General features: G+C 46.5%; 1 protein-coding gene across 1 annotated transcript in view; it reads right to left on the reverse strand.

Moving 5' to 3' along the window:
* Positions 1-15,946, reverse strand: part of BCR (BCR activator of RhoGEF and GTPase) — a 191,775-nt gene that overhangs the window by 78,088 nt on the left and 97,741 nt on the right. The window contains exon 3 of the mRNA XM_029049806.2: positions 10,887-11,068. Within this exon, the coding sequence (XP_028905639.1) occupies positions 10,887-11,068 (182 nt within the window). The remainder of the gene's footprint in view (positions 1-10,886; positions 11,069-15,946) is intronic.

Genomic DNA, 15,946 nt, shown 5'->3' on the forward strand with positions numbered 1-15,946 from the left:
ACCTTGCCGGGTTTACTTTGCCTCCACTACTGAAAGCTCACCTCCTCCAGGAGGCCTTCCCAGACTGAGCTCCCCTTTTCCCTCTGCTCCCTCTGCTCCCCCTCTACCCCTGCTTCACCTCTCCTCAGCTAAACCCTCTTTTCCCCCCCTTTCCCTCTGCTCCTCCCCCTCTCTCTTCCCCTCCCCTCAGCACTGTACTCGTCCGCTCAACTCTATATATTTTCATTACCCTATTTATTTTGTTAATGAGATGTACATCACCCTGATTCTATTTATTTGCCATTGTTTTAATGAGCTGTTCATCCCCTTGATTCTATTTATTGCTATTGTTCTTGTCTGTCCATCTCCCCCGATTAGACTGTAAGCCCGTCAAAGGGCAGGGACTGTCTCTGTTACCGATTTGTACATTCCAAGCGCTTAGTACAGTGCTCTGCATATAGTAGGCACTCAATAAATACTATTGAATGAATCCCCAAGAAGAGTACAGTCAATGTGGGAAAAGACATTAAAATCGCCAGTCATAATTATTAATCATTTAATATGTGCAGAGCACTGTACTAAGCACTTGGGAGAGTACAATATAACATAGATTAATATAAAATATAAAAATTAATACACAATAGATTAGGGATAGGGGAAATAGTAGAATGTAAGAATATTTACATAAGTTTTGTGGGGCTGAGGTGATTATAGGAGTGCTTAAGTAGTATGCAGCCAAATTCATGGTTGATGCAGAGTGGATAGTGGATTGGGGAAATCAAGGAATTAGTCTGGGAAGGCCTCTTGGAAGGGATGGGATTTTAGGAGGATTCTGAAGGACAGGAGAGTGGGGGACTCTCAGATATGAAGCGGGAGGGAGTTCCAGGCCCAAAGGAGAATGTGGACAAGGGGTTAGTTGTGGGATATATGAGATCGAGGTCCTGAGATTAAGGTGGTGTTAGAAGTGTGGCGTGTGCAGGTTGGGTTGTAGTAGGAAATCAGGGACATTAGGTAGAAGTGAGAGAGCTGACTGAGTGCCTTAAAGCCAATTGCAGGGGGTTTCTACTTGACTGAGAGGTGGCTGGGCAACCACTGGAGGTTTTAGAGGAGGAGGACGATACGGAGTGAAAGGATTTTTAGAAAAATGATCCAGGTAACAAAGTATGGACTGGAGAAGGAAGAGAGAGGATGCAGGAAGGTCAGTGAGGAGGCTTATGCAGTAGTCAAGGCAGGAAATGAACGGTGCTTGGATCAGCGTCATAGCGGTTTAGATGGGGAGGAAAGGGTGGATAAGAGATGCTTTGAAGGTAGAACTGACAGAATTCCGTGACAATGTGTGGGTTGAATGAGAGAGGTGAGTTAAGGGTAATGCCAAGGTTACAAGCTTGTGGGACAGGGAGGATGGTGATGCTGTTTTCAGTGACAGGAAAGTCATGGGGAGGACAGGGTTTGAATGGGAAGATAAGGAGTTCTGTTTTGGATATGTTAAGTATGTCCATAAGACATCCAAGTAGAAGTAGAAGGATATGCGAGACTGAAGAGAAGGAGAGAGGTCAGGCCTGGAGAGGTAAACTCGGGAATCACCTGTAGAGAAAGAGTAGTTGAAGCTGTGAAAGCGAATGAGTTCTCCGAGGGAGTGGATGTAGGTGAAGACAAGAAAGGGGATCCAGAACTGAACCTTGAGGACCCAGAACTGAACCTTGAGGCATCTCCACAGTTAGAGGGTGGGAGGCAAAGGGGAAGCTTGCAAAAGTCTGAGAAGGAGGGGCCGTAGAGAGCATTGAGAGAGGAGGAGAATATGGGCAGGCTGGAGAATAGAGGGGAAGGAGCCACTGGAAAGTAAGCTCCCTCCAAAGAGTAAGCTCGTTGTGGGCAGGGAATGTGTCTATGTTATTATATTGTACTCTACCAAGTGCTTAGAGAGAAGAAAGCAGGTGAGGATGAAGTCCGCCTGGTGTCTGGATTTCTGCCAGCAGCGTTTCACAGCTCATGCACAGGAGGCAGTGCAAGTGTACTACAGTGATATCCAGCGTTGTGGGTTAGGCGTACGAGATGGAGGGATAGGAGAGCCAAGGAATTGGGTTCAGTTTGGAGGGAGGTGTTGAGGGTGTGGGTTTGTGTGTTGAGGGAAGGCCGGTGTGTATGGACATCAGAGGGGGCAATGATGACTTTATAAAATGGATGGAGTCAAAAGATCAGAGGTCTCAGTGGGGAACAGGACAGATTTGCTGGTGTGGAAACCAACTCTTAACCAGCCTTACTCCATTTTGCTTTCAGTCTCCATTCTGCATTAATCTAACTTGTTTTCCTAAACCACGCTTCAGCAACACCCTTTCCCTATAGTTAATTTCAGCCTTTCCTTCCCCTGTCATTAGCTAGGAAAACTTCAGCCTCACTTGACTGGATCCTGTTGATGGTATGAAGCGACACCACACTCTCCATGGACTATAACTACCTTCCTCTCCCACCTTTCGGATGAGGCTGGGCCTGCTTTTAGGGCAACAGACTCTCTCTGTCCTCACCCACACAGATCTATATTACTATTGCAATAATAAACCCCTTATGCAGTTTTGCTGAGATTTGATTCTTTTGTTGGACCCGACACAGGGATAGGGAGTATGTGAGAGAAGGCCGGTGAGAAGGTTGTGGTCAGAGAGTGGGATTTCAGAGTTGGTGATGTTAGAGATCATACAGTGAGCAGAGATGAGGAGATCAAGCCTGGGGCCAGTTGGTGAGTGGGTTAGAGAGGGAAGTCATTGGAATTGAAAAGTAAGGGGAAGTAGGCATCGGAAAGGTGGTTGGGAACATTTACATGGATGCTGAAGTACCCAAGGATCAGTGTAGGGACAGAGAACAAAAGAGAAAGGTGTAGAAATGGTTCAGAAAATAGGAGGTGGAGCTGGGGGCGGGGAGCAGTAAATAATGGTGACAAGCAATTGGGATATGTGGAAGAAGTGGATAGTATAGCCTTCAAAAGAAGGGAAACAGAAGGATGGTGGGTGGAATTGTATGAAAGCTTCATTGGGGGAAAGGAGGCCAATCCTCCCCCTTTCCCAGTGAATCTTAGGGAGAGGGAAAAGATGAGGCTCCCTGGGGAGAGAGAAGCCGGGGACACAAGGTCGTCTGGGAAGAACCAGGTTTCACCAATGGCAAAGAGGAAAGGTGACTGAGTCAGGAACAGGACATGGACGAAGGGAAGTCTTCCCATGAAGCAGTGGGAGTTCCACAGGTCGTTCTTGGCTAAGCTTGTGGGGGAGAGGGCAAGGGGAGGGGATGGCATTGGGGGTAGGAAGGGTTTGGATGGGACAGAGCTGATGGGGACGTGCTGGGGTGGGGAGGGGGTGCTGGAAATAGGACAGCTACGATGGGCGGGGTGTGAGGGACTGAATGGGAATGAGTTGAGGAGCCAGGGAAAGGAAAACAGAGGGAGGGGACTAAGGGCAGGCTTATGTGTTCAAGAAAGGCAGGGTATGAAGAGGTAAGGAAACCCTATCCTGGAGGGAGGGGCGGAGGGAGGGACTTAGGAGAGAGAGAGAGAGAGAAGGAGAAAAGGAGCAGGAAGCAAAACTTAAGTTATATATAACACTCTGCTACACATATGCCAGCTCTTCTCAGGAAGAGCTTGTGTATCAAGGAAGTGCTATTAAGCAGGCAGTGAAAGTAGTGGAGGAGGAAGAGGAGAAAAGTGAGGAGTGGGGAGGATCAGAGAATAGCAAAACACAAAGAAAAGAGGTACTTGAAAATGGGGAAAAAGAGAAAGGGTGAGGAGAAACAGAAAAGAGTCTTAGGAAAATGGTATAGAGCTTGGTAGGGGAGGCAAAAGGATATGTGCATCCAACCCTGGGGAAAGAATGGTAATGTGAGAGGAAAAAAAGGAAGGCAAAGGGGCAGAGTAAGATTAACATCTGTCTGTCACATATAGCACTGCCTGTACTTGGAATCTTTCAGCAGAAAGGCTAAGAGCCACACCTGACACTGATTCACAGCATTTTCTCTCAAGCACACTCTCACACGCGCATGGATGAGCATCCTTTCAGATACACAATACACATACACACATAAAATCCAAAAGCATACTCTCCACGCCCCACTCGTAACAGCTTGGGGAACAACACAAATTCAGGAGACTATCAAAATAAAGGAGATCATCAAAACACAGGCATCCACACACCATCATGGAAAAAGCCAAAGAGCAGGACAGAACTGCCCTCAGTCAACAGTCAGTACAGTTGCTTAAAGGGGGAAAAAAAATTCCCTTTCCTTCCCTGGGCAGGGAAAATGTATTCATTAGCAGCCAGGTTGGAAAACTACCGTCAAGCCTGCTCCTCCCCAAGTTGCATCTGACTACAATTTTCCAAGTCGGCAGAAGTTGGCTCGACTGTGCTCTCTGGTGCCGCCAGGACCCGACTGAGGCTGCACTAGGCTAGGCTTGCTCTGACCAGCTGTTGCAAAGGCTACCCGCTCCTCCACTCCCACTATCCATAAAATGCAGAGAAATCCCCAGATGAAAGGAGCTGTCTGTGCAAGTGAATTATTATTACTGTGCTGATATTACAAAATTATCACTTCCTCCGTGACCATCATTAGATCATCTCAATGAACCCGAGGAACAACAGTAATAACAGGACTTGGTTTTGCGATCATTAATTAATTCCACCCCACAACTTTCTGGTGGGATGGGGCTAGGGGTTGTTCTCATTCCCATTTAGAAACGGGGACATGGAGATCCAGCCTAGTTATTAACCTGAGGCCTCTTGGTGAGTCAGGGGAGGGTCAGAATTAAAACCCAGAGTCCAATCCTGCCATGTCTTTTCTATAGGCCTCTTGCCTGGATCAGTGGGAAAATGAGTCTCGAATTCTCTGGCCGCAAGGATCCAGCCCCTAGAAGCTAACCTGAATGGACAGGGGTGCTTTGATTCAATTATGAAAAGAAGCCAACCTGATGGAGTCAACCTGGCCTGTCCACTGGGAGCCAGCATTAGATCTATTTTTTTTTAACGGTATCTGTTAAGCACTTACTCTGTGCCCAGGCACTGTACTAAGCACTGGGGCAGACCTAAGCTAGTGAGGTTGGACACAGTCCATGTCCCATGTGGGACTTAGTCTTAATCCCCATTTTACAGATGAGATAAACTGAGACACAGAAAAGTCAAGTGACTTGCCCAAGGTCACACAACAGACAGGTGGTAGAGCCAGGATTAGAACCCAGGTCCTTGTGACTCCCAGGCCCGTGCTCTATCCTCTAGGCCACGCTCCGGTGTGCACCAAAGATGTCACCCGCTGCCCTCTTTTTGAAATTTGAATTTTAATGGTGTGAGCTTCCCAAATTTCGGCCTGGGTTACTCTGATAATAAGTTGCTTAGTAAGACGCTGATGAAATAAGCTCCGCAGCAAATTGCTACCCAGTCATTTTAGTCACAGCCTCTCTGCCCTAAGAATCTAACTCCCAAGCAGCCTCAGTTGGCTACGCAGAGAGGGTGTAGAGTAGCAATGGAAATCGAACTCAGTTGGATGATTCCCAGTTGAAACCCTGCTGCTCTCATGCTATAGTATATTTAGTTATGACCCAAAACCACCGCTACTACTGTGTAGTGAGCAGTGAAAACTAAGGAGAAACTAGATGGCCTTAAAATGAGGGACACAACTCATCTGCCCACACCAATGTTACGGGACTGAATGACGGGCATGGAGAAAGCAGTCACTCAGTCCACAATCTAACCATCATTAGAGGGCACGAAGTCATAAGGGGTGAGGCCTGAGATTTTGGTCCACTCAGCCTCCCACCACCACAAGATAATTTGACCCTAGAAGGCTATTAAAATTTTTAAATCGGTTATTACACTCCTTCACATCATTACTATATTATTATGGCCTTTCCAGTAATTTTTAAAGACTGGATTCCTCTGTCTATTCTCCACCCATTTTGATGTTAGGTTTCAGGAGGCTGGGGGAGGTCACCTAATTTTCAGTGCATCTTCCCTGGCATCTTACCACAACAAAATGCGCTTACTTTACTAGGATGGATGTGGATGACAATGATGAAGAAATGCTCCACTCAAACCACTGACCTCTCTAAATCTCCTCCTGAGGACCCCACTGGGCCAGGCTGGCTCCAAAACTCCAACGGTAGACTGGGCCCCCTCAGAAGAGAGGGAAGAAAAGTACTGTCCTCAGGCTGTTCAGCGCCAAAAAAATGGGGGTCTCCCCTTGTCCCCCAAGGCATGGTACAAGGAAGCTAGTGGACTTGGCTCCTACCACTTCCTTGCACATTGGAAATGGGTGATTCCAATATGTCTTTCCAGGGTCAAAAGCTTTCTAGGACTACCGATGTTGGACACAAGATGTTCCAGATATTAAAATTTGGACAGTAGATGATACACAGGACACTTTTGTCTCAAATGACCAAACATACTGTCCTGGATGTAGCCTTCGGTGAATATCTCAGAACAGGCAAATTTACTTACCTATTGCCAGACCCCCGGTCTCTTATTGGTATCAAACAATCAAAGCTATTTGAGTGCTTACTGTGTGCACAGCACTGTTCTAAGTGCTTGGGAGAGTACGATAAAGAGTTGATGTATATAAAAGAGTCGAACGCTTTTGTTGGGTCAATGAACACGGTGTAAAGGTCTTGGTGTTACTCTCTACATGTTCCCTGCAATGGCTTTATTGCATCTTCACCTGAATTCACATGGCTATTCAGAGAGTACTCAGCTGACAATGTCCTTCAGGAGTCTGTCCAGAAATAACCTTGCTATTAATCAATCAATGGTATTTATTGAGCTCTTTATGTATGCAGCAATGAAATGGAACCCCCAGGAGTTCCCGTAGTCACCTCTTACTCCACTCTTTTTAAAGATGGAGATTACGGTGGTATTTCCCCCCTTTATTCCAAAGGATCTCCTGAATGGTGGTAGCTTGGCCTACTGGGCAGAACATGGGCCTGGGAATCAAAAGGACCTGTGTTCTAATCCCGGCTCCACCACTTGACCGCTACGTGACCTTAGACAAGTCACTTCACTTCTCTGGGCCTCAGTTATCTTTTCTGTAAAATGGGGATTGAGATTGTGAGCCCATGTGGTACACGGACTGTGTCCAACCTGATTATCTTGTATCTATCCCAGTGCTCAGTACAGTGCCTGGCACATAGTGAGTGCTTAATAAATACCATAAAAAATGTCCATGGATTCAAAATAGTGTTCTGGTGAGTAGTGAAGGGTTTCCTTACTTAGCTGGGATAAGGAGCGGTTTCATTGTCTTCACCTGTGCTGGTGTGTAAAGGAACATGGAGCATCTTTAGTAATTGAAAAACAACAACCCAAAACGTTTAGTTTGGTGATGGTCAGTATATGCTTGATCTCTTCAGCTCTAATCTGTGTGACCCAACATGGGTTTGTGTAGGCAACCAATTAAGCAAACCAATCTTGATCATGTCTTCTTGCCATATCTAGTCTTGATAACTGCCTGATAATGTCCTGGAATAAAAACCCACTTGGCTCTACCAAGACTTGTAGCTAGAGTTCCTTGTTCCAAAACAGCTCCTGTGCTCTCGTCAACAGACAGCTTTTCTGATTTCTTTATTCTCCAGGAACTGGAACTTCAACTTCTTGAACAATTAATCAATTGGTAGAAATTCCTGAGCACCTACTATGTGCAGAGCACTTTATCAAGCACTTGGGAGAGTACAATAGAAGTTAAAGACACCCTATCCTCTAAGAGCTTGTGATCTAATTGGGAAGAGAGGCAGACACAAGTTATTCATAAATCACAGGAGCAAGAACAAAAACCTAAACAGAACTGGTAATAAAAGTCGTAAGGAAAATTTTATAAATGAATCCGTTGAGGCGCAGTGTGGCCTGCTGGAAAGAGTATAGCTCCGGGAGTCTGAGCACCTTGGTTCTAAACCTGGCTTTGCCAGTTGCCTGCTGGGTGACTTTGGGCAAGTCTCAATCAACTTCTCTGTATCTCAGTTCTTCATCTATAAAACGGAGATTTAATACCCGTTCTCTCTCCCATTGGAACTGTGAGCCCCATATGTAACAGGGACTGTTCCGATCTGATTAATTTCTATCTACCCCAACACTTAGAACAGTGCTTGACACATAGTAAGTGCTTAATACATTATTATTGCACAATAATGACAATAAAATGCAAAGCAGCACATAAGTCAATGCTAAGATTGGCAGTCTTGATGGCTTGCCCTGGAGTAGTGGAAATAATCAGGCAATGCCTCCTGATGAAGAGCTTTGAACAAGGGAAGGCTGTGGACTGGAAGGAAGATGAATGGATAATAATAATAATGATATTTTTTAAGTGCTATGTGTCAACCACTGTGAGAAGCAGCGTGGCTCAGTGGAAAGAGCAGGGTCTTGGGAGTAAGAGGTAGTGGGTTCTAATCCCACCTCCACCACTTGTCTGCTGTGTGACTTTGGGCAAGTCACTTAACTTCTCTGGGCCACAGTTAGCTCATCTGTAAAATGGGGACTGTGACTGTGAACCCCAACTGGGACAACCTGATTACCTGGTATTTCCCCCAGCTCTTAGAACAGTGCTTGGCACATAGTAAGCGCTTAACAAATACCATCATTATTACTCTAAGCGTGGGGGTAGACACAACCTAATCAGATTGGACACAGCCCCTGTCCCACATGGGTTTCACAATCTTAATCCCCAATTTACAGATGAGATAACCCAGGCCCAGGGAAGTGAAATGAGTTGCCCAAAGTCACAAAGAAAGCAAATGTCTGAGTCAGGATTAGAACCCATGACCTTCTGACTCCCAGATCTGTGCTCTATCCACTATGCTATGCTGCTTCGCCACTTACCCATGAACTGGTTGGTTTGAGACCCTGAGTTTGGAGCAAATGAGTTGATTGTTAGTTTAGCCCTCGGTCCATTATAATAATAATAATAATGTTGGTATTTGTTAAGCGCTTACTATGTGCAGAGCACTGTTCTAAGCGCTGGGGTAGACACAGGGGAATCAGATTGTCCCACATGGGGCTCACAGTCTTAATCCCCATTTTACAGATGAGGTAACTGAGGCACAGAGAAGTTAAGTGACTTGCCCACAGTCACACAGCTAAGTGGCAGAGCCGGGATTCGAACTCATGACCTCTGACTCCAAAGCCCGTGCTCTTTCCACTGAGCCACGCTGCTTCTCTATGAGTTACCAGTCTCCCTGATGAATAATATCATCTTCAAGATGCCTCTATTTAGGCTCTGTGAGGATTTATCCACTCTATTTGAGAGGTGGAAATGAGATGAAGACATATCTTAGTAAGAGAAAGTGTGTTCAGTAGATCACGGGAGTTTTGCTATCATCTTAATCACTCAATCAATCATATTTATTGAGTGCTTACTGTTGCAGAGCACTGTAGTAAGTGCTTGGGAGAATACCACACAACAATTTAACACACACATTCCTGGCCTACAATGAGCTTACAGTCTCCTCAGGTTTTTCTCCTTATCTAAAATGAAGCTTGAACTCCCTTCACTCTTCAGAGAGTTCATGTGCGTGTGTTTGTGTGTGTGTGTGTGTTTTAACGGTATTTGTTAAGCACTTACCATGTGCCATGCACTGTACTAAGCGCTGGGATAGATACAAGTTAATCAAGTTGGACACAATCCCTGTCCCTAACAGCGCTCACTGTGTTAACCCACATTTTTACAGATGAGAGAACTGAGGCACAGAAAAGTTAAATGACTTGCCCAAGGGCCAAGGTCACACGGCTGACATAAGGTGGGGCTGGGATTAGAACCAGGTCCTCTGACTCCCAGGCCCGTGCTCTTTCCATTAGGCCACACTGCTTCTCAAGATGCTGTAATTGTGTACTGTGTGAAGCCCTGTCTCCTGCAAGGATGGAGAATGGGTGAGGGAGGAGATGACTTTATGTTCCTTTCTACCAGGTTTGAGATGCTCAGGGTGGAGCCAAGGGAAAGGCTTTCTCAAGCCCACAGCTCTAGTCCTCCTCCACAGACTGTTCTCATTCAGTTTCCACCACAAGACCAAGACTATGGGCAAGCAAGTAAGGAGACAAACTCAAAGCACTACAACTGGATGGCAACACCGTGATGCTTGATCTGGTTGGGAGCGATGAGCAAAGCGGATCCTTGAAAGAGCGGATGGGAAAGCCATGAAAGACAGGTTCCTCCACACTAGCCCATGGGATTCAAAACGGGATGCAAAATATGAAGGAGGGATATTTAAAAATTGGGGTTGGCAAGGGAAACCTGTATTCCTATTTCCTTAACCACTGCAGTCGATGCCCACACTGGAACCGGAGACAGCTGAGGAGGGGAAATACAGGAGGGAAGGGAGAGGAAGGCTGAGGGTTTGGGGCTGAAGAAACTTGGGAGCCCCACAAAACAAAAGGAACTAACTGAAGTTAGTTTTAGTTCAGAGAAGCCTGGTTGCAGCAGGATCCCCAGTGAGGATCCTCATTTACCCTGGAACAAGAGTCCTGTGAACGGGACATCGGTTGATGGGACAACAGGTGTACTGCCCCTGTGTGTTTCCAAGCACCGCCATGCCTGGATTTCAAAGTGCTTGGTGATCTTACAACAAGAATGAAAATTGGGGCATCTCATTCAATCCTATTTATTGAGCACTTACTGTGTGCAGAGCACTGTACTAAGAGCTTGGGACAGTATAACAATAAATAGACACATTCCTTGACCACAACAAATTTACAGTCTATGTTAAGCACTCACTATGTATTTCACCCACCCAGCCTCTCTAGAAAAATCATGGTCCCTATTTTAGAGGTGGAGCCACGAAGGCAGAGTTTACCAATGACCCATCTGGATTAGCCAGACAACCAAGAATACCCTCCTCGCCCCCATAGTTAACACCTCGCTGGCCAGCTTGGCCCCACACAAGGCGGTAGGGATTATCAGGGACTGACCGATTTGGTAGACTCCAAGGATCCTGAGGATAGGGTGTCCCGGCTTCCTCTGCTCTTGGTGCTGAGATGAGGGGAGGAAGAGGGGGAGTCATCGATGTAGGGCATCACGTCCTGGTGCCGCCGCTGCTCCTCGGCCCGGTCCGCATCGTAGGCGTAGCCAGGTGGAGTGCCGAATGATGTATCTGTGTGTGCGAAGATGCCACCCGGGTTAGAGACAGCGAGACAGGCTGGGTCCGTCTACCCATTCCTCATCACCAGCGAAAGCCTCATTTCCCTCGGCGCTGCCTCCGGCCCTCTTATTTTTATTTATTCATTTTTAAATACTATTTGTTAAGTGCTTACCATAAAGCAGGTACTGTACTAAGCATCGGGGTAGGTTGGATTATCATGTGGGGCTCACAGTCGTAATCTCCATTTTATAGATGAGGTAACTGAGGTACAGAGAAGTTAGGCGACATGCCCATGGTCACACAGCAGACAAGTGGCGGAGCTGGAATTAGAATCCAGCTCCTCTGACTCCCAGGCCCGTGCTCTTTCCACTAGGCCACACTGCTTCCCAGAAGACTCTTTCTTCCCTTGGTGGCCCTGGATGTTTCATCACTCTTATCAATAACTCAGTATTTAAGAGCCTTTTTTACTGAGTGCCCTGGCTGATCAGACAGCATCTCTGTCTGGGCTGGGATTAATTCCACCTAATTAAACATGGGGTTCTATCACCCTGAGGCTTTCTCTGGGCAGAAGCATCTGATCTGGATTCACGGGAACAGGGATTGGGGCTACAGCCAACCCTAGGCCCCTTGGGGTCAGTGCTAGTCAAGGAATCACTGCAGCCCCAATAGGCAAGAAGCAGATGGACTCTGATCTAATGTATTTGCTGCTCCGCACTTTCCATCTGGAATAATCCTTGGGTCAGGAGGTCACCCTTGGGGATTTTCCCAGGGGAAATGACCAAGAAATAAGCACAAACTGGCCTCCAACACTAATACTTTGCTGGCAGGAACAGCTGAAGAATTAGAGAGAGCTTCAAATCCAAGAAAGATTTGAGCCAAATCACCTCCATCTTTCTACATTTCCTCCATCTGTGGGGACATTGCTTTTTCTCAGGGTTTCATCCCCATTTAGCTTTGCAGTAGAGATTGGGCCCTGAAATCAATTTATCAATTGTATGAAGTGAGTGCTTACGCTGTGCAGAGAACTGTACTAAGTGCTTGGGAGAGTACAGTAGAGCAGCATTGGTAGACAATTCCCTATCCACAAAAAGCTTATTGTCTAGAGGAGGAGATGGGCATTTATATAAATTACAGATATGTATAGAAGTGCTGTGGGTTTGAGGGAATGGTGAAAAAGGGTGCAAATTCAAGAGCAAGGGCGATGCAGAAGGGAGTGGGAGAAGAGGAAATGAGGGCCTAATTGGGGAAGGCCTCTTGGAGGAGATGTGCCTTCAGTAAGGCTTCAAAAGGTGAGAGTTATCATCTGTCGGATATAAAGAGGGAAAACATTCCAGGCCAGAGGCAGGACGTGGGCGAGAGGTCAGCAGCGAAATAGACGAGATCGGGGTACAGTGAGTAGTCTGGCATTAAGGGAGTGAAGTGCAGTTTCCAACTCTACGGTCTAGTCTTCAGAGAGAAAGGAAAGGACAAACGTTCTAAAACCCACACTCAGTCACATCACACTAATTTATATGCAAGTTCCTTCTGCTGTAAACCATGGTCTTGGGGAGCAGGATGAGGCCAGGTCCCTAGCCCATGGTGTGGTTGATTAAAAGCCCACTTCCTGCTTTGGCTTGCAGAGAAGAAGCTTTCAGTTTACTACCCAAAGCCCAATGCCTCGCAACCCTTGTAGGTCATCTCTAGCCTCCAAAATGCCTCCAGCTTTATTTCACCCAACAGGATCCTCACATCATATGTCCCCTTCATCCTAAACACACTCTCTGAAGTGCAGACTGCCCTCCCACCTCTGAGGTGACACTTCATTCTTAGGTCATATGATACTCCCCTTACCCACTGAACCCCAGGAGAATGGACTTTTCAGATGCTTGCAACTGAAGTCAAACTAACCCCTTTTCTTCATCGATAAGTGGGGCAATCATTTTTATTGAATACTCAGAGGCCTCAGAAAACAGGCCGAGACAACATGACAGAAGCCCAAGTGCCTAAACCTGAGAAAAAGATGGACACAGAAGACAGGGCAGACATAAAGACGTCCTCTACTCTGCAGCTCTGAGGGTAGAATCTTCTTGAAGTCCATTCTAAGTCTCTAATTCTGTGGCTGTCAACCAGAAATACACCCACTAGAAAAGATAAGCTGTTTCCCTGGCTTTCTCTTCACCTCCCAGCAAAGAGGAGTGATGATCCGCTAGTTCTCACTCAGCCTCCTCACCTTCATCTATCGCTGCATATAGTAATTACGTGGGCTACAAATCGATCCCAAAGGCCAAAGCCGAAAATCAAAAGGCTGAAGGGGTGGGAGTTTGTGACGGCCATAGCACATCCCAGTGGCTTTCTGCTAATCTACCTGATGGATGGAAAAGCTTAACTGAAATGATAATGAGATGCTAATGAGATTGGGGGTGGGGAAACGTTCCCAAGAGGGTATCTCCTGCAGTCGGCAACTGGATTAGTGTTGAAAGAAGATGGGTTTGGCAAAACCTGAAAGCTGTACTTAAATTCAAGTTCATTTAGCAGTTTAAATCCTAAGAACTTGCAAAACCATTTTTCACTACCCAGGAATCAACAGAGAAAAGACTGGGGGGGAGGACAGGGGAAGTGGGGGGGTGGAGATTGACATGGGATCAATCAATCTGTGTGCAGAGCACTGTACTAAGCACTTGGGAGAGTACAGTATAACAATACAACGGACACATTCCCTGCCCCACAGTTTCTACCCAACCCACAGCAGGCACACATGCTGATGGGGATTATTAATGCCATCGTAATTACGCATCATCCTTATATAGCATCTTGACACTTTAGATCTCAGAGATGTATTTCTTATATTCTGCCACGCTTTCTGGAAGGAAATCATCATTTGGTGCACTAATTAGTCCAAACTGGACAAAGCCAATGACAAATCTATTCAGAGCCTGATAGAAGGGAGGAAATATTTTCGTGCCCCTCCACCTCCTACCTTCCTCATCAGCAAATGTGCAAGAATCCCCTGATACTCTCATGGCAATCACATCTCCATCACGCTGCATTTCACTTTGACTCAGGCACAAATCCTCCAATTATGAGAGGAGAAGTTTGGGTAGAACTGCCATATGTTAAGAAGGTTGGCTTTTTGAACTCTGATTTTTCTATCAGCAGCCTTTTTCCATCTCCATAAAAGAATCTGATTTCAAGAGGTAGACATAGTGATGGAAAGAGTGTTCAAAGGAACCAGAAAAAAATCTCAAACATGAGGTTATTTTTAAAGCCCACCCAAGCTGATTTCCTGCATCTAACTGCAGAGGGGAAAATGTCTATTTTACCGGGATCCCATCACACACACAGACACACACACAAAGGTCAGTGAAAGGAGAACAGAGAGCCCGCCCAGCCTATCAGTAGGAGGGAAGGGGTGTATTGGAAGGGGCAGGGAGGGCTGGTTTAAGGAAGGCATCATCCTACTAAATAATACCAAACTGACCGCCTGAAAACTCAATTGTTTCCAGGTTCCTAGTTCCTGGTTCCCAATGGAATCATCATCTCCAGCGGTGGATTTTCCAAAAGCCCATCAAGGTGGTCTCAGCTTTCCTGTTTACATTATAAACAAGAAACCTGGAACCTTCTTATTTATAGAATAGAATCAACTGACTTCATGAGGGGGAGCTAGTTCCGCCTTCTTTCTCTCCCCACTCACCCTGTAAGTTTGGTTCGGCACACTGTGGGTCTGAGACAAGGGTGAAAGTAAAAATCAACTTGGATCAGAATTGTGGGGGGCAGTGGCAGCCAGAGATACTTCAGCTGCCCCTGCAGCCAGTTTGGGATAAGGAGACCCCAGAGGGGCCCAGCCTGGACTGGGGGCCATATCCCACTAGCCCGAAGGGTTGGAACAGAAGGAATGTGGGTCGGCTTTCACCCCTCCCCAGAGAGCCCTCTGTACCCCACCCAGAGACCCGCCAGCTCTTTGCAGGTGACTGACTGGCTGTCCTGCACACTTGAGATTCAGGCTTAGTGTTGAGGCGGGGGCTGGCAGTAGTTTGGGACCAAGCCAACCCCTCGGCACCCACGACTTTGCCAATGAGAAGCAGCCTGAAAAGAGAGAAAAGTCCCCACCGTGGAATCCCTGGCCTAGGTGTCTCAGTGTCCAAGTGTAGAGGGGGAGAGAAAGCATCTGCTTTAAAATCACTTGTAATAGCGGATAGAGCATGGGCCTGGGAGTCAGGACCTGGGTTCTAGTCCTGACCCACCACATGTCTGCTGTGTGACCTTGGGCAATTAATTTTGCTTCTCTGGGTCTTAGTTACCTCGACTGTAAAATGGGGATTAAGATTGAGCCCCATGTGGGACAGGGACTCTGTCCAACCTGATTAACTTGTATCTATCCTATTGCTTACAACAGTGCTTGACACATAGTAAGCACTTAACAAGTACTATTATTATTATTATTATTAAAACAGGTGCGCCAACTGGCACTTGTTGCTTTACTGGTACCCTGTTCTGGGTGGTTTCAGCCTAGTTTTTCACCTGGCCTGAGAAAACCCTGGGAGGCCCATGATGGATGTGTTCAGACTCCTCACCCTCACCTCACCTTTGCCCGGCGTCCCCAGGGGACTAGGGACTGGGGATGATTCAGGACATAATTTAAGATTGATTTGGACACCCTGTACTTTTCTCAAGAGGGCACGAGGCCAGGCAGGATCCAGAACAAAATCCAGAGGATCCAATGTAACTAACTGGACCTGCTTTTAAATCATCTCACATTCCCTCATGTCACATATTTCCTTTCCTCTCTGAGTTATCCCCTCCTTAATATTCGTTATTGACCAACGTGTCAAAAGCTGAACTACTCAAATTTTCCCCTAAACTTTCCCATTTCTATTAGCAGTTCCATCTCCTTCCCTACCCCCTCGCTTTTCA

The sequence above is a fragment of the Ornithorhynchus anatinus genome, chromosome 2, assembly GCF_004115215.2.
Source record: "Ornithorhynchus anatinus isolate Pmale09 chromosome 2, mOrnAna1.pri.v4, whole genome shotgun sequence".
In the NCBI taxonomy this organism is placed as follows: Eukaryota; Metazoa; Chordata; class Mammalia; order Monotremata; family Ornithorhynchidae; genus Ornithorhynchus; species Ornithorhynchus anatinus.